Below are 19,237 nucleotides of genomic sequence, written 5' to 3' on the forward strand. Positions count from 1 at the left end.
GAAATTCATGTGACCTTTACAACAGATGAATTTCTGATTAAAGAGCCTAAAATTGAAAGCTTTCCCTGCATGAGAAAAGAGTAAACTAATTACTCATAGCAAATTTTGGATTTACTTACATCTGTATTGCAAGAGCGATACCGTTTTCTCTCTCCAAGGCAATATTTTCCACCTCCTGAAGGTCTGGAAAACAACATTTTTTTAACATGTGATTATAATGCATTTGTCAAACAAAGACTACATATATTGCTTGATGAACTCATCAAAAGTTACAGTAAGATATAAAATGTGATGTTTTATCAGTTATTAAAATAATGATCATTGTTAACAATGAATATGGTTATTCAGAATAAAGTTATAGCAGCATATATGAATAATTTGTAAGACTTAGGAGTTATGATTATATTCTCAGGAAAATATAATTAAATTAGTATATTTAATTATCATAGGGTAGTACTCCACTCAATACAATGACTTTAAAAACCTCATCTATAATGAAAATATAATCTTTTCTTTCAGAAAAGACTATAATTTTCTTTCAGGTGGGAAACAAAGAGATTACACTTAATGACTTCCTGGGAATGGATCCAGTTCAGAGTAAATAATACAAAAATGCATTTTCATTTAATTTCAACATAAAGTTAAAAATATCAAATTTAAAAAGATGGCTTTGTGTTATATTTCTTCCATATTAGTGAAAATACAATATCAAATATTTGCTTTTGTAAATTAATATTTAAATTATTTAAAATTCAGGAAAAACATATGCCATCACTCAGACATGCTATTACTGAGTGACAAACTGATGTGGGATTCCCTTCTGTGTGTTTTATTGCCATCGGTTAATAAAGAAACTGATTTTGGCCAATGGCTTAACAGAGCAAAGCTAGGTGAAAAATCTGAACAAAGATGTAGAGCGAGAGTAGACAGAGTCACAGAGAAGCCATGTAGCCGCCAAGGGAGACAAACACCCCAAAACCTCAAAACTATGAATGAGCCTTGTGGGATAGTAGTTTATAGCAGGCTTTGTTGAATTTAGGCTAATTATCCTTGCACTTGCTTAAAAAGGAATCAAGTCTACTGATATCAATGGATTTGGAATATGTTTTGAAGATCAGTGGATTGATCAACTTGAGTCAAGCTGAGAGAAAGGGATTGTGAGGCCAAATAAAGTTGGGGGGATGATGACAGCCAAGAGTAGTTTATAAATTATAACAGGAATCTCTGTGTGGTAGGAAGGCAACAATGCTAGAAAGTGGGAAATTGAAATTTAGAACTGTTTTAAAGAAAATATTCTTAGATAAAAAAAAATAGAAACAAGGTATTTGAAAAAAGCTAAGAGTCCAAGGTTAAAATGAGAACAAATAAAGAACTAAACTAGACCATCATTTATCCAGATTAGTGGGTGGGGTGAGTAGAGATGTTAAAACATCATTCTTCACCAAAGACTGCTTATCAGAAACGGTCCTCAGCTTCAGTTCTAGACACTATGGATAGGTAGCAGGCAGCAGTGAAGGAGCAGGTGAGTCTTAGGCAGAATAGGAAAAGTAAATTAAAGTACCAGTCCACCTGTACATTGATAGGATGGAGAGGAAATAGAATTGGCAAAGCATACTGATGGGCTGGCCTTGCCCCGTGGGGACTCTGGCTGGAGAGTGATGGGATAGGGACAGGCTGACTTGCTTGCAACAGTACTGAGAGATGACAGGAGCATGTGAATGGAAACCACTTTAACACATGGACAGAATTGTCTTCATTGTGATCTGTGATGCGAATCGAGGCATCTCAACCCCTGAAGCGCTCTCATTGGTCCTTTTAATAGTAATGTGGCAGTGATAATTTTATGTGACATGTGAAAAGCCCTTCTTTTTCTGGAAATAACGATAATGTAGCAGAAACCAGACATGGATTCATCCATAAGTCAGCAGTCTTCAGAGGAGGAAATCTGATCATTACTAACTTATCTAGAAGACAATGCTTTTCTATTTGAAAGATTTAGCCTGCCTCTCTCTCTCTCCCTCTCTCTCCCTCTCTCTCTCTCTCTCTCTTTCTCTCTCTCTCTCTCCCTCTCTCTTTCTTAAGTTTTACTTACACAATAAGGGGAAAGGAAGAAAAAGAAAGTCTGTCTAACAAAGCTCCTCCACTTTCCTGGACCTCTTGCTTCTTCTGAAGACAAGCACTTGGCTTGCTAGAGAAACATTTTTACAGATAACATGTGAAACCACAGCTTTGAATCATTTCCAATTGTGTCTTTTTGTTGGCTCTGGCTTACTTTAGCTACTTACGCTGGACTGTCACAGTGTCTTAGGGATGAAGAGACGCCTCCCCCGCAGGTCCTGCTGCATTCGCCCCACAGCGACCAGGAACCCCAACCCCCATCTATGCTCTGGGGCCAAGTGCCAAAAGGAACACATTCTCCCTGATAGCACCACTGTAAGAGGACACAAAACACACAGAATTAGCTTTTAGGCAGATACAAGATAGAAGTCCATAAACTTTCATAAAACTCAGGTGATGACCAATTTTAAGCATTTACATTCTCAAGAGAACAGGTTTTTAACTGTGTTTAGACAACGTAAAGGTGCATATGATTTGCAAAGTATCTTCAGCTGGTCACATTTATAGTCTCCAATGTGTACCAGTTCTAAAATCCCTGACTTTGGCAGTTTCTCTTTGTTTCTCTTTGTCCAGACTTTTAGTGTTTCTCATTATGGAATTAGCTAGAGACCTCAAAATCATTTTTAGATATTGTAGTAATTTCTTTAAAAAAATCTTTATATTCTACTATTATTAGACTTGTGGAATGATAATGCACTATGGAAAGTTCTCCAGTAAGGAGTTTTTATGATGATAATTGCAAGTTCTTTAAAGAAAAACTGGTTGAGGCTACAATAGTAAAAGAATTCTTTGTGGTATTTCATCTAGGAGCAGCACAGACATAATAAAAGTAATGCCAAGACACTAGGGACTGGGCACAAAAAACCTTATATACATTGACTAGCCATGTGAAAGGCCCCTGTACGAACATGTGTACTGGAATTCTGTTCAGTTTTACTCTGTGCAATAAACCATACATGCTGCCCCTAAGGAGAGAGCCAGGAATAATTTATCAGAAAGCAGACATCACATAATCAGTTCATAACTCTAGCATGATAAATCTTATTTGCAGTATATGGCAAAATAAAAGTATTCTTTTAAGTCAAGCATTTATAGGTTTTTGTTGGTGCATTTTTCTAAATCATCAAACATTAACAAATCAAACTCACCTATGAAAGTGAAATGTTTATATGGATAACAATTGGCAACAGTTGTTAGAGTTAATTGTCAACAGGATCATTCCATTAAGAAATTCAACCTTATAATGAGATGTGAGACACTTAAAAATTAATCATTTCATTGTCCTAATTATGTCACCAAGTTTGTTGGTTTTTAACTCCTGAGGTACAGGGCAGTTCTCTCAATTTCACCTTCTATATGGCTGCCACCCTAGACAACAGCCTCCAGACGGAGTAGCTCCTCACTTGGTGATTCTGCCTCCATCTTTCCCAGAGAGAATTCAGGTGTGGCTTTTAAAGACACAGCATCACACTATTTTGATTTCATGCTGTTACTATTTTGCTTAAAAGGCCTCAGTGGCTCCCATCTCCTTTAAGCCCAGACTTGCTGATAGAGCCCTCACAGCCTCTGAGCCCCCTCGCCTTGGCAAGGAGATCAGTAGCCACATGGTTTGTTAGTTCTTCCTCGCCCACCTCTCCTTCTACACTTGCTCCCTCACTAGCACATTTGCTCATCCTTCAGGTTGCCTTCTCCTAGCAACTGATACCACAAATCAGAGAGCTGAATACATGCTAGCTTGTCTACACTAAGCCACATCTCTAGTCCTTTTTAACTAAATTGTCAATCAAGATAGGTTTTGCCACGTGGCCCAGGCTGACTTTGAAAGTAACAATCCCAGAGCTTTAGTCTTCTAAATGCTAGGATTCCAGGTTGTGCTATCACACCCAGCTTCCAGTTGTTTACATAGATGTCTTCTGACCATTTAGTCTTAGACCAAGTATCATTTCAGCAGACAGCTTTTTCCAGGATGCTCTTATTCTGAAGAGGCACCTCACCATCCATTCTTGCCCTAGAGCTATCCTTTTCATTATGGAGCAGTGCTTACTTATGCCTTCCACTTCAACAACCTTACCAGTTAGAACTACTTTAGTTATCTTATCAATTTCCTCTTAGTTCACCCCTCTCTGCTTAGAATGCAAGCCTTGAAAACATCACATGGCTGCTGTTAATTTCTGTTCCTCAGACTAGCCTCATTTTAAGGCTAGCATAGCAACATGTAGCAGTATATTAGACAGAAGAGGTAAAATGCAGACCCATCGTCACAGGGACCCTGTTGTAATGAGGACTGCCTCCATCACTATTTGGTATCTAGTATGCACGTAAAAAAACTATTAGATGAATTATTATAGTTAAATTGCAAGATTTTGAATCCTATTTTAGTCACTACATGTCAGAAAGGAGCTAGAAAAGATTAAGATAAACAAACTCACATTTGTTTTCTTGTCATTTCAGACTTCCGTGAGAATACATATGATTTGAAGGGAAATGTTTTACTTTTTAACTTTTTTCTTAGGATTTAAAAATAGTGAGAGCCATAAAAATACTAAAAGATATAAATTTCAAAGTATATATCAGTATTGCTATATATGCTTACAAAGGGCAATGAAAGAGTCAATAAATACCCTTGTTTTCCTTTGAGCCTTATTTTTGGCCTACTTAGACGGATACCAGAGTAGTAAAAAGATAGTTAGCACTTGAAGATTTGGGTTCAGAACCCAGCATATACATACACAAACTTTAAAATAATTATTTGATTAGCACACAAAAGTTGAGTTTTCATTGCAATATTTTCATATATGTATGTAAATGCAGGTATATTCTATATGTGTACATACATATATTTATACTCTGTTCTTATCTGACCTCAGATCTCTCAGGTCCTCTTCCTCAACACGAATAGTTTATCTTTCTTCTTTCAGTACATATATTTCATTATCCTCTCTTGGCCCCCACCCCCAAATTTTACATAAATAAATCTCTTAAAGTAAAAGATTAATGTATTATGTATTTTATAAGATGCTGTTCAATTTTCATAAGTTTTGGGAGACTTCAGAGGTTTGGGTGTTTTAGAAACAGGCTTTCATGTAGAACTGAACAGCCTTGACATGCTGAGTTGCCAAGGCTTACTTTGAGCATCTGATTCTTCACACTTGGCTTTCTCATCATTAACAGCTATACAAAAATAGTATTCCATAAACAGTTTCAAGAAAACATTTACTGTATAAATTCTATTTCTATAATTATTCAATGGAAGTAATAAAAACTGATTACAAAAAGTTAAGTAACAAGGATTATTGGGTAAAATAATCATAGTAATAGTATAAATACCAGGTACCTCATTTTTAATAAGACTGGTCTCCAATTTGATAACTAGTTAACTCAGCTAACTGGCTTAAAAGTTACTGATTTCAGCATGTGGAAGAAGCTTTATATTACTATTATCAGTTTTCATTCTAGAAATATTTTAGGCTCCAAAGAAAGTCACTTGAGCTTTTTTGTTTCTTTAACAATGGGAACCAATTTTACTTCTTGACTCCAATATAGATTAAAATAAGAAAACTTTTTGAATTAGTTCAATGTAGACAAACGTTAAAAGAAATTAAAATCTACTAAGCAACTGGTTTGATTTTTATTTCAGCAGGTGTATTCTTTTGCATCCTGTTTTATTACTCCCTCCTTTGTACTTAAGTTTTTGTAGTTCTTGCTACTTCTCTCTATTGTTAGTAAATATCTTGATGTAGTATATAATTTTTAAAAAGTTATTTAACTGACTAATGAAGCTTTAAGGCACTCATTTGAGAGTTAACATGGATCAAGTGATATTTGAATTAATCAATATGCTTAAATATTTCAATGTATGTAAATCATGCATAGAATAATTGGACTACACCAAACAAAGCAACTTGAAGTCTATAGAGCCAATAAGCATATACAGGTGAAAATTTTGAGTGCTGTAATGTATGTTTCTATTCTTTCCTACCATGGAGTTGTTTAGCAAATGCTATATTTTCAGAAGGATGGACTGTTACTTTACTTTAGAGTATGAAAGCTAGATATAGAGATATAATCCAGCTCCTAAACTTTACTCTCAAAGGTTATAACCAAACTAGTAATCTTGGATGGTTCTAGTTAATATTCTTGTTACTATAGACTCAATTATCTAAGTAAGTTGGATATTTGGTCTTCTTTCTGTTAATTTAAGTGTAGTTAACAAAAACCATAAAGGCGAGATAAATGAAACTTCATACTTCCAAAATAAATTTCATATTGTTTCTTATTTTTCACATTTCTTTATAATATAAAATAAATATGCTGAAAATATCATGTAGAAAGCAGTGATTCTTTTAAACATTTTCTTTAGAAACAGTCTTAGTAAACTAAATCACTTGCTACTGAATTACTACATTATGTAGTTATATAGTGTTTGTAAATGAGTTTTTGTCTTTGGGAGAGTTTTTGAGACAGTCTTACTCTATAGCCAGGCAAGAGTAGAATTAACTTTGTAGCTCAGCCTGGTCCATAATTCATGGCCTTATTCCTGCCTCAGCCTTCTAAGTGCTGGAATTATAAGTGTGAGCCACAATAATTGGCATTTTTTTTCTTTTTACCTATAACCATTTTAGGCTATAATTATTGAATATCTTGTTATAAACAGAACTGGCTCAAATTAGCATATGGAATGAGAGAACTCTAAAGAAACCCTAAAAATGTAAAGGGAGTGATACTGATGATTTAGGAAAGAGCAGTTTCAAGTCAGAAGAGCATAGCATAGGGCTGGAGTACCACACTATTAAAGGTCCAGTCTTCCTGCTGAGTAGGTATGTGACTGATCAGGCTGCATTTCAGCCCAAATTCCCAATCAGAGCTTGTCAACCACACTATTTACATTTCTAGAGCATTTGGAAGAACTATTCTTTCCTCACTCTGTTTATTTGGTGTCCAGTCAAAATATATTACTTTCTACCCTAGGTGAATTAAGAATAAGGTTTCAAATACCCTGCAATATATCTAGTGATTTAAAAGGCATATAATAATCCTTTCCTAATCCAACTCTATTTTCCCATGCAAAGATATTAGGGATCAATGTCACTTATATGTAAACCCAAACGCTGGCCTATATCTCTAATTGAATCTTATAGAATCATTAAATGAATCTTCTGGCAATAAACCAACTATTTGAAACTTTCTTTGTGGTTACAAACAGGGATTATACGGATTGGGTTTTGATTACCCTCAATATCCTGTACAGTAACAATGCCAACACTACTACTGAAGTTCCTACAATCTAAATCCTTATTTACTATTTCATCACATACAGCGTTTCTGATTCCTACCCAAGGACTTTTGCTGATGCTACACCCAAGTGAAGTACTTTGGCTGAAATTTATATTGATTGATTTGCACGAGATTGACCCATGGACACACAGCACAAGCACACCGTCTGGGCTCATCAAATTTCCTCCTTTAGTTAATGCTACTGTCCCTGAGCACATCCATTCAGGACATATGGTTCTTATTCAGTCCGTGAATGGCTTATTCAGGCAAACATCCAATGACTGTAATAGCAATGTCAGACCCCCCAGGAATCACGCAAAGATCAGTTTTTAATTTTTTGGCCATATTTCTTACTCCATCTGCTAAATGTGCATGGAACAGTTGTGGAACATTTGTGGAACCGTGCCTCTGGGCAAGGATCCCACAACATTTGCAGCCAGAGTTTGACGAGATCATCATGGGTCCAATCCTCTGGCTATGTCTATGCTATCACTCAAGTGATATTTCTAACTCCTCCTTCTAAAAAAAATTTAAACAACTGTGAGCAGCGTTGGTTTTTATCCACTGTCGTAGCTAGCTAGGTGGGGTATAGGTTACTTCTTATTCTTTTTGATGAGAGTAGTTTTGAAATTCAACATTAAGATTATATTTTGTGGATATTCCATTTGAGTGTCTGGGTTTCATTTGTATGCTGTGTGGTGCCCACTTCTACTGGTTATGATGTTTAAGGCTGGCACATAACAATACTAAGCAATGATACTGAGAAAGCCTGTGAAAAAGTTCACTCCTATCTCATTCCACTATCACTGTCAAGTTTGCAGAAATTTGTTTGCTATTCTATTAAGGATTAATTATTTTATTAATTTTCATAAAAGTATATATTAATAGCCCACATTGACTTCTTTCTATAATTTCTTATCAAACAAATGACTGTTACATGTTAACAAATGATAATTCCACTTACTACAGTAAAATATGATGCCTGCTTCATGTTTATTTGTCTGTTTCATATCTACCACAATGCAATACTGCTTTTTTCAATACACAATCCCTTATCAGAAGATAAATTAAACAGGATGATTTCAACTATGAACCAGAAAGGCCAGTGTTGAATCCTCAGCTATGGGATAAAATTACTGTGTAGTACTGTGTTATTCGTTCTTTTTTCATCTGTAAAATGAAGTTAAAATGTTACCTGCTTTATTGAAGTTTTGTCAAGAGGAAAATGGCAACACATTCCTGATATGATATAAGTACTTTTAAAAATATTATCATTTGCTATCATTATTATTGGGAATGTCTTCTATTTTTATATGTGTAGGTTAGAAGAAACACAATGTTGATCAGGTTAATTGAAATTTTCACTTTAATTTTGCCACTAGGACTCTGCACAATTGTTCTTCTTTTTTTTCCAGTCAAAATTCTGAGGTCTGGGTTCTTGTTTAATTTCCAAGTAGACAAAGCTCTAAGTATAAAGTCTGTACTTAGCAACAATAAATACATATCACCCCTAAAAACAAAAATTCTTAGAGAATAGTAGTAAATCTAGTCAATGAGAAAAAAGTATTGAGCTCCATCATCTTTGCTTTGTGTTTTGCTTTAAAATGCAGGTCTAAAAGATTATTTAAAAATTCAAAGTGTGTGTGCACACACACATGTGTACATGACAGCCTATTGAACTAGGACTACATACATTCCAACAGTAAAGTGTTATCTCACTGTGATAGCTTCAGCATATCCTCAATTTTAAATTTTATATTGAATAGAGCCTCAATATTGTCCAATCTAGCTTGGAGCCCATAGTTCCCAGGTCTCACAAATAATGAGAATTACTGCCATGTGCCATCATGTCAGCATGAGAGCAAACAATGTGCTGAAGAAGAAGCTGAGAGTTCTATATCTTCAGCTGCAGGCAGCGGAGAGACTATGTACCATACTGGGCATAGCTTGAGCATAAAAGACTTCAAACCACCTCTACAGTGTTACACTTCCTCTAAGGCCATACATATTCCACCAAGGTTGTGCTTCCTAATAGTGCCATTCCCCATGGACCAAGCTTAAAACACATGAATCTATGGGGCCATACTTATTCAAACCACCAGAGTTCGCTCCCTGGCCCATATAGGCTTGTTACTGTAACATAATGCAAAATGCATTTAGTCCAACTCCATAATCTATTGTAGTCTCAATAAAGCTTAGAAGTTCAAATTTCAAAGACTCTTCTAAGATTCACAGTCTCTTAACTAATCCCCTATAAAATCAAAATCAAAAAACATATCACATGTTTCCAACATATAATGGCAAAGTATGTACATTACTGTTCCAAAATGGAGGACAGGAAGCATAGTAAAGTATTACTGAACCAAAGCAAGACTAAAACCAGTTGGGCAAACTCCAAACTCTGCATCTCCATATTTAATGTCAAATCACATTTCAAATCTCCAACTCCTTTCAGCTTTGTTGACTGTAACACACTTACTTCTCTTGGGCTGTTTCCACTCCCTGTTAGCTACTTTCCTCAGCAGATAACCCATGATTTTGGCATCTCCAAAATTTTGGGGTGACCAAGGCAATCCAGGCTTCACCTTCACAGCTTCACACAATGGCATCTCTAGGCCTCCATGCAGGGACACCCCTGCCATATGTTTGGTCTCAGTGGATCTCCTTAGTCACAGAGGGAGATTCCATGTCCCCTTGACTCTAAAGTCATGTATCCTTGACTCTAAGGCCAGAACCATGTGGCTGAGGCTCTGAAGATCTGGTGCTTGGTCGGTCTGAAACATGGCCTCCCTTATTCAATTACATTTTCACCCATTTTCTGTCTTTCACTGCCTAAATTTGGCTGCCCTGGAACTTGCTCTGTAGACCAGCCTGGTCTCAATCTCAGAGACCCGCCTGCCTCTGCCTTCTGAGTGCTGGGATTAAAGGCGTGCACCACCACACAGGGCTCTAAACTTTCCTTTAATTCCTTTTCACAAGTTAAAAAGTTAGCTGGATAGCATCTTTCCCTGAGGTTATCACTTCATTCCTTTATTCCATTTCATAATCTGTTTATCTCCTTAAACAGAGGACTTAAAACCATTCCACTTCCTGATGCCCCATTTCTCCTCAAATTGTACATTTTGTATTTTTTCTTGTTCAGCATGCTTCCTTTCATTATAGATCTTCAAAAGACAGAATGCTAATCACCACACAACAGAGTCAATACTAGGCTGTTTTGAGACTTTCTCTGCCAATGGAATTAATCCAAAACTCTTCACCTTAGCCTCAGGCAAACTTTTCAAACAAAGGCAACAAGTAGCCACATTCTTTGCCAAAATATCACAAGAACAGTCTCTAGGCTACATACTAAAATTCTTCTCTGAAACCTCTTGAGCCAGATCCACACAGTTCAAATCACCCTCAGTACCACTGTCTTCTATGATTCTACTAGGTTGATCCATTACTCCCTATTTAAAGTGCTCAGCTGTTTTTCTGATCCAAAATTCCAAAGTTCACAGTTCTCAAAAAAAAGCTTGGTCAGGCCTACCACAGAAATCCCCAGTCCCTGGTACCAGTTTCTGTCTTAGTTTGGGTTTATATTGCTGTGAAGAGATACAATAACCACAGCAACTCTTAATAAGGAAAAAATTTAATTGGGTTGTTTACAGTTCAGAGATTTAGTCCAATATCATCATGGCAGGATATGGTGCCATGCAAGGAAGATGTGGTACTGAATAAGGTGAGAGTTTTACGTCTTGATCACAGGTGGCAGAAAAAGACTGTGTACCACACTGAGCATAACTTGAGTATGTAAGACCTCAAAGCCTGCCTCTACAGTGTCACACTTCCTCCAACAAGGCCACACCTCCTAATAATGGCACTCTCTATGGGCCAAGCATTCAAACAAATGAGTCTATGGGGGTTATACCTATTCAAACCACCGCAAACATTTTTGTCACATAAGTGATTAATGTTCACTCATGTGTTTTCAAGTAGCTACTACTTGTAGTACAATTTTTAATATTTGGAGTGATTATAAAACTTCTACAATGTTTGTAAATGTTTATTCCCTATCCATTTTTGTAGTATTGGGGGTCACACCCAAAGTCTTGTAAATGCCTGACAAGTTACTATGTATCACTGAGTTACATTTCTAGCTCTTGAATATTTATAGAAAAATATATCTCTGCTTATAAAAATAAAGTAAAATAAAAGCCTATCAGATCTATTGACAGTGCTGCTCTAGGAGAAGAGAAACTGTGACTCAGGCCAGACCGGGAAAAGAACAGTCCACCAGTGAACAGTAATAAAGTAACAGATCCCCTTTGTGGCTTCCTTCATTCACTTGTACGTTTCTTTGCAGATGGATGTAAATTGCTACTTGTCCTTGACAAGGACTGGCAGGTCCAAAATAAACCTAGACTGTTGTTTCAAGAATGTGGTTCCTAATATTTTCTATTACTTCAGTGAAAAAAAAGAGAAAGAAAGAATTTTTGTAGTGTATGAAGGCTCTGTATTTTTATTGGCTACCTATAAATTTTGAAAAAAAATTCTAATCCTTTTAAAATGGCCTTACCAATTCTTATATTTAGCATAATTTACCAACATTTCCAAAGCCAGCATGGAAAAGCCATCAACATGGCACTAGGTCATGGGTCCTGAATGAAGCCGTCAGCAAGAATTAATAACCTGTGACAGCTGCCCAAAAACTTTCATTCTTTTTATTTAAATATCCCACTGCAAGCTGAAATTCAGTGTGATCTCTGTTGAGAGTAGCCCAGCTCACATGGAAGGAGGCAAAACAGAGAGGAGATGACAAGTATTAGTTATAAATTCAGTCCATAGAATTCTAGAATTTACGTATATAACAATTCCGGAGAAACTTAGTAGCAGAATACAACTAACTTTTTAAATATCTGTTTGAACAATTCTTTTTTCCTGTGGTGCGGAAGATTGAGCCCAGACCTTCGTACATACTGGGAAATGCTCTAAAACATCTCAGCCATGTCCCAACCGTGCATGAACAATCCCTAGAGAAGATTTTTTAACTAGACTAATAAAAACTAAGATTATTATTTTCATGTTCAATAAATTGCTTCATTTGATTTTATTATTATTCTTTTATGTGAAACTGACATGAAGAAGTTAGGTCCTTTTAATTTCATAAGTAAGGTACATTTGTAAATAGGACAAATACCACTTGGTTAAAAACCTATTATTTCAAAGTACATCTTAAATTAATACAGATTTCCAGTGTATGAACATCAGCACCAAAAACTGACCAGTTTATGTGTCAAATGGCTAACAAATCACTTGTGCTTACCCCCTTTTCAATATTCCCAGTCTGACATAGTGTCCCCTCGGCAGCTGGAATACTGTTGGTGACACAGCGGTTGCTTTTGCTGAGGCACCAGAGCTCTCTACACACTTCCTAGGAAAGAAGGCAAAAGCAAGTTGATCAGGAATAGAGGTGAAAGCTCGTGCATCTCTTGCATAGAGCATGTCCACAGTCATTCAGCACCACTTGCTGCGGTTGAAGCCACTACTGAAGAGGATTTAGAGCAAAGGTCTTTCACAGGGCAGGTTATTCATTTAGTAGGATCATTTAAACTTTGGTCTGAGTTTGTTTTTGGTTTGAGCAGATAAAGTATGTCTTATTATTTAATACCGATGGGGATCTTTTCATAACAGTGTACAGATATTTCATTAACATGGAAGAATAGTGAAAAATACATAGAGAAGAAATTTTTTTTTTAATGCTTGAGAATATATAATAGCACAAACTTAACAATTGCTAACAGGGCAGCATCAGGTTAATGATTCCTTAGGCAGCATTCAAATAAAAATAATTTTTTAAAAATTGGAAACATACTGCGGAGGGGAAAGACAGAAACAAACACTGTTAAGTAGATAGAAATTTAACATAGATTTAAAGAAATATGGGGTACATTTTGGAGTAATTTCTAAATTTTGTATGTCCAAGAATTATCTGGAAAAGTAATTTTCAGTTATCAAATAGTTTAGCACAATAACAGTAAACTTTCATAAGATAGGCCTATTTATGACTTTTTACCTCCTTCCTTATTATTTTCTGACTTGGAACATAATTATAAGACTTTTACAATACCAAAAATAAAAAAATAATAGGTTAAGTTATCAGATTATTATCTGGTTATATCTAAATATTATGTCTGTGTTATAATTATATTAAAAATTAACTTTAGAAGAAAACACTCAAAATTTTCTAGTTTTTTTATATATGATCATCAATTATCATCACCACCACTAATTTAAACTAGAATTATGAATCTAAATATATTTGTAACAATATGTAATAAAAATACAGAGACACTATATAACACTTAAGCCTTTCACTTTTACATCTGAGGTGAAGTTTTAACTCTCTAGACCCAAGAACTCATGTGACATAGACACAATTAAGAAGGAAAGCAGTAAAATAGGGAAACTATTGTTCTACAAATAGAAATGCCCACATGGTCCTATAGCACATTGCTGGGGCTCTCTTTGGATTCCTATTAGGCGTGTCCTTCATCAGTCAGGAGGTGATGTACAATGTGTATTAGGTTTTAAAATACTTGAAATCGGGGGCTGGAGAAATGGCTCGGCTGTTTAACAGTATAAGCTGCTCTTGCAGAAGACTTGTCGTCAGTTCCCAACACACACATGGCAGCTCAGAACCATCTGTAACTCCAGTTCTGGGGAATCCAATGCTCTCTGACCTTCATAGGTAGCCCATATGCACATGATGTACAGACATACATGCAGGTGAAACACTTAGACATACAAAATAAAACTAAATTAAATATTAAATATACTCTATTTTTTACTCTATTTAGAGACTAGTGAACGAAAAAAGCAAAACAAAAAAAATTAGAAGAGCCTTTTTGGAATTACAGTATCAACCAAAAATGCTCCTTTTAAAATTGAACTCAATAAAAAATACTTTCTTATTCTTCTTACAATGTATTTTCAGTGCATTCTTTTAGTTTACTATTTTTTTTTTTTTTGGTTTTTTGAGACAGGGTTTCTCTGTTGTTTTGGAGCCTGTCCTGGAACTAGCTCTTATAGACCAGGCTGGTCTTGAACTCACAGAGATTCGCCTGCCTCTGCCTCCCGAGTGCTGGGATTAAAGGCGTGCGCCAACACTGCCCGGCTTGGTTTACTATTTTAGAAACAGCAGGACTGCCACTATTTAAAGGTTAAAATACTGACCTAGTGTAAAAAGCCTGTTCAAATTCATATAACAATGAGGTCACAGAGACACATTTAATAGAACAATATATTTAAAGTGTAAAAACAATAAAAATAATCATTGATTATCTCTGGACAAGATTTTTAATGTTTTCTCTTTTTTGGGGGGGGTCTAAGTCTTGCCTTAGACAAAGGCAAAAGAACCTAAAATGTACCTTCTACATAACTAGAAACTGAGGACTCTACTAGTGAAGACAACACTCAGAGCATTCGTTACAAAACACACAGTTTAGTGGTGTCACAGAAACATGGTTTTCTAAAAGCAACTTTGAAAACCTCTACCCAAAGTATCAAGAGATTAAGGTACTTTTCTTAATTGTGTTGTCAAGATTGATGATATACCTTCCTTTCATATGTGAAAGACAGATTTCTGCATCTAGCAGGAGTGACTTCCTGAAGATTGGCATTTTGTAGGGATTAATTTCTCATGAATTGCTACATGCAGCATGGAGCTGCAGACTACACTGGAAAATACACTTGTACTGTAAAAGTAGTCCCAGAGATCATAGAAAGCTTTTCTAGCAGAATTTGTGACTGGTATTTCATTTTGAGTAAAAAAGAATTTTGATACTGAATTTCGGAAGGTAAAGACAAAACACAAGAAAAGCTCATTTCTCACCAAGCAAGTTTTAGAATACGAACAGCCTATTTCCTCTGCACATGAACATTAAGTGCTGAATAAACACTCCTATGAAGGCTTCAAGATGTAATGAAGTTAATAACAGGCTTAAAGTTTTTTTTATCTCTTGAGAAATTTTTATATAAAAAATTATAGTTGTCAAGTTCCTTTCCTAAATGAAATATATATATGGCGATAGGTACAGTTAGTGGAAGGGAATGAGTTTCTCCTAGCTTAGTTCAGGAGCAACAATTTTCTTGCATGTGTTCATCACTCCTGACAGAAGTTCATGTTTATTACGATCAGTTTCATGACTTCTCTAGGCAAATAAATCATTGCCTCTGTGCTAGAGTTTCCTCTAGTGTCTTGAATTTCACTTTGGGGAGACTCAGGGAAACCTGTTGCTCTACTGGTCCTGAGGTTTAAGGAAGGAGAAAGAAATTATCAACAGCTCCTCTAAAAGACATCTCTATTAAATGACAGTGCATGAGAATGAAAATTTGAGATGGAATCTTTAATTTTATGGGATCAACTACAATCAGGAAGGAAGATTGAAAAAAATGAAAGCAATATTCCGTTGCCATTTGCAAATATTTACTGAGACTCTACCACACACCAGACATGTCAGCATAATAAAGCATAATAAAGAAATATCATCATATAGAATCACAGGGACCAGGGAAACTGATACTGCTAATTTCCTTGATAAAACTAGAACAACACCAATATAGTATTTTTTTCATTATACTCTTTCCTACATATATCTGTGTGCTTGCCAGTGCGTAGAATCCAATTTCTTTTTTTACATAGATCCTTTAGTAATCAATTTAGCAAAGAATTCATTTCCTGAACATATATTTATTTCTTCCTAACGTATATAATTTATCCTCATTTTAAATATTTTAATTGAATATACAGTTCTAAGCTGACATTAATCTTACCTGAGCATTTGAAGATATTATGATCACTTTTTAGGCCAATGCTATGTTTTGAAAGTCATTTTAATTACCTCCAAGAGTTTGAAGATTTATTTTAGTGCTGTTTCTCTGCTGTATCTGTTGTTTGTTTTGTTTTCAGATTCATGCTCTGAGAATGTGAACTTTTCTTTGACTCTGGTTCCTCTGGCATACCTCTATCTTACTCCTCCTTATGCCTACCCAGCATAAATTCGGATCTTCTCTCTTACCTCTCTGTCAACATTTTCATATCTTTTTTCCTCTTGAGATAACGATTATTGGCTTGATGTTGGATTATTTTCTTATGTTGTTTATTACTCATATTCAGTCTGTCTCCAGTGAGTTTATTTTTTTTATGTTTCATCATGCCATAGCTTCTGAGTTACAGAAGTACAGTCAAATTGTTTCTGTCACACATTCTAAGATGAACCAAGTTATTGAGTTGATTTATTTGCTCAGTATCAAGTAGTTGAAGTAGCTGTTTAATTCTCTTGTGAGGTACAAGCTAGAGCTCCAATTTCTTAAGAAAGTTATTTTTCACCCGCAAAAAACATTTGCTCAATTAAATCCCTGTTGGCATTTCCCAACATCCCAATCAGCTAGTCCTTTGCAGCCTAAATCATACAGCTCATCTTTCTTCCTTCTTAGAGATATAAGTATGTAAGGCATTTGCATGCACTGGAGATCACTTTAATAAAAACTAAGACTTGAACCCATTTATCAACTTGTTTTCTAAAAATTAACATAAGGCAGGTACTAATCTGCTTACTACCCAATCCCATAGCCATCTTGCAATGAACTCAATAAACTTATCTTTAAGAAGTAATACAAAGCTGGGTGGTGGTGGTACATGCCTTTAATCCTAGCACTAGGGAGGCAGAGGCAGGTCGATGACTGTGACTTTTAGGCCAGCCTGATCTACAAGAACTACTTCTAGAATAGGCTCCAAATGGAGAGAGAGAGAGAGAGAGAGAGAGAGAGAGAGAGAGAAGAAGAAGAAGAAGAAGAAGAAGAAGAAGAAGAAGAAGAGAGCGAGCTAACAATAGTAATTTTCCAGACAAGATGAGCTTCCAAGTGTGATATAGTGTGGTTTTTCTGAGGATAAACAGCTGCGTCCTTATTAAACCTAAGTCCTGCTATATGGGAGAAATGCATAGCTGGCAGGAAAGTTGTTACATAAGTTTAGGTAAGGTTATCAAAGAAGGCATCATTTAACTAATAAGCAATAAACTAAGCAAAATAATAATGGAAAATAATAACCTGATGTGACTGAGAATTACTGGGAGAAGTTTTTGTATAGAGAATAAATAGACAGAAGACCTGTACTCCACTTGAGGTAGAGTAAAAGGTGAAGTTGACTCAATATGTGACTCATAAACTTCCCATGTTCGAAGCACAGAAGACTCATCTTCTCCTATTTGGGTAGCTGCTGTTCAGGAAGAGAATCACAAATGATAGATATTCCCAAAGGAAATGGAGATACTTATTGAATGTCTACCATGTGCCCAGCACAAGAAACGTTATGTAACCTTGTATATGCTCTGGCTACCTGAAGTTTACAAGAACAATTAAGCTGTTGTTTCTAAAAAGTTTTCCATGAATGAATAAAATTTTCTGATAGTTAACTTGACATTATAGGTAATAGTGAATGGTGAACAGACTTGGCAAATTAAAATATTTTGTTAAAATATTATATTCCAAAAATATTAGGTTCTATTATGAAACCATGTGCTAGATAATGTGTTCTAATTTATGGATGAGAATACCATGTCTACTGGTAGAACATCATTCGGTTCTACATTAAAATAAATAGAATTTATAACAAACTACTAAGGATTTATGCAATAGCTCCATTTTAAATGAACAATAACAATATTTACATATAATAAAAGAGTATGCACAAATTACACAAAGTTATAAAATGTATGTGTCTTAAATCTACCTACAGATGAATACTCTTCCCTTCACAGTTAATAGCTAATTACATACTAGGCATAATTAACCTATATTTAATTCTTAAGAGTTATCTGAAATCCATGGTTTGAATATTATCTAATGTGACAGAATGAAGAAATGAGGAGCAAAATCTGAAAGAGTGCTAATCTATGCTTTTTGGAATACAGCCAAAAAGATCCCTCCCATATAACATATAAGCCTGTAAATGATTTCCCTTCTACGTTTAAACTTAATATTAATGTAATGTTTTCTGACATCTTAGTTTTTATGATTATTTTCTAATTAAAAATATTAAAAATTAAAGAAAAGTGAGAAGTAGAAGAAAAAAAGCATAATAGGTTCTACAGAGCTTTATAGGAGTTTGTTGCTCTGAATAAGCCCCAAAATTTCTGGAGACAATGGTTCTGTTGTTTTATTTGCAATGTGCCCTTCCTAAGACGTACCTAAAAATCATCTCTAGAACCAGAATTGGGAGATATTTGAAGACAATATAGTAAAGATTTAGCTTTACATGCTGCAGCTTATCTTAAAGAAGTATCCATTCAAACCTCACACACAGGAGTTAGTGCTCTCCTTCCACCATGCAGGTTCCGAGATTAAACCCAGGTCTTCTGGTTTGGTGGTAAAAGGCATTTACTCACTGAATCATTCATTTATCTGGCCCCTAACTTTTTTTTAATAACAGAAAATAAGACTGAGGATGTATCTTAGTTGAGAGAGAACGTGATTGACCTACACAAGGGCCTGAATTTGATCCCAGCACCACATAAACTGAGTATGACATTACATGCTTAGAATCCCAGCGATGGAGAGGAGCAGGTAGGAGACTCAGGAGGAGTTCAAGGTCATCCCCAACTACAAAGCAAGTTTAAGGTCAGTCTGAGCTACATGAAATGCTGGTGTTGATGGTGATAGTGGTGATGGTGGTGGTAGTGATGGTGGTGGCAAAAAATTCCATCATTTCAAGATGCCACAATTTAGGATTTCAGACATCTGAGAATGTATGTCCCCAAACGGTAATTTTAGAAATTACTTCTCTCCCCAAAACAGGGCAAAGATG

At 35.5% G+C, this 19,237-nt stretch overlaps 1 protein-coding gene across 1 annotated transcript in view; it reads right to left on the reverse strand.

Annotated features, from left to right (window-relative positions):
- Positions 1-19,237, reverse strand: part of Adamts6 (ADAM metallopeptidase with thrombospondin type 1 motif 6) — a 214,240-nt gene that overhangs the window by 107,340 nt on the left and 87,663 nt on the right. The window contains exons 11-13 of the mRNA XM_041663714.1: positions 12,698-12,805; positions 2,286-2,431; positions 120-183 (exon numbers count right to left, since the gene is read on the reverse strand). Of these exons, the coding sequence (XP_041519648.1) occupies positions 120-183; positions 2,286-2,431; positions 12,698-12,805 (318 nt within the window). The remainder of the gene's footprint in view (positions 1-119; positions 184-2,285; positions 2,432-12,697; positions 12,806-19,237) is intronic.

This window comes from Microtus oregoni, unplaced genomic scaffold, assembly GCF_018167655.1.
Source record: "Microtus oregoni isolate MIOR12 unplaced genomic scaffold, Mior012 000014F_ref0000157, whole genome shotgun sequence".
Taxonomy (NCBI): domain Eukaryota; kingdom Metazoa; phylum Chordata; class Mammalia; order Rodentia; family Cricetidae; genus Microtus; species Microtus oregoni.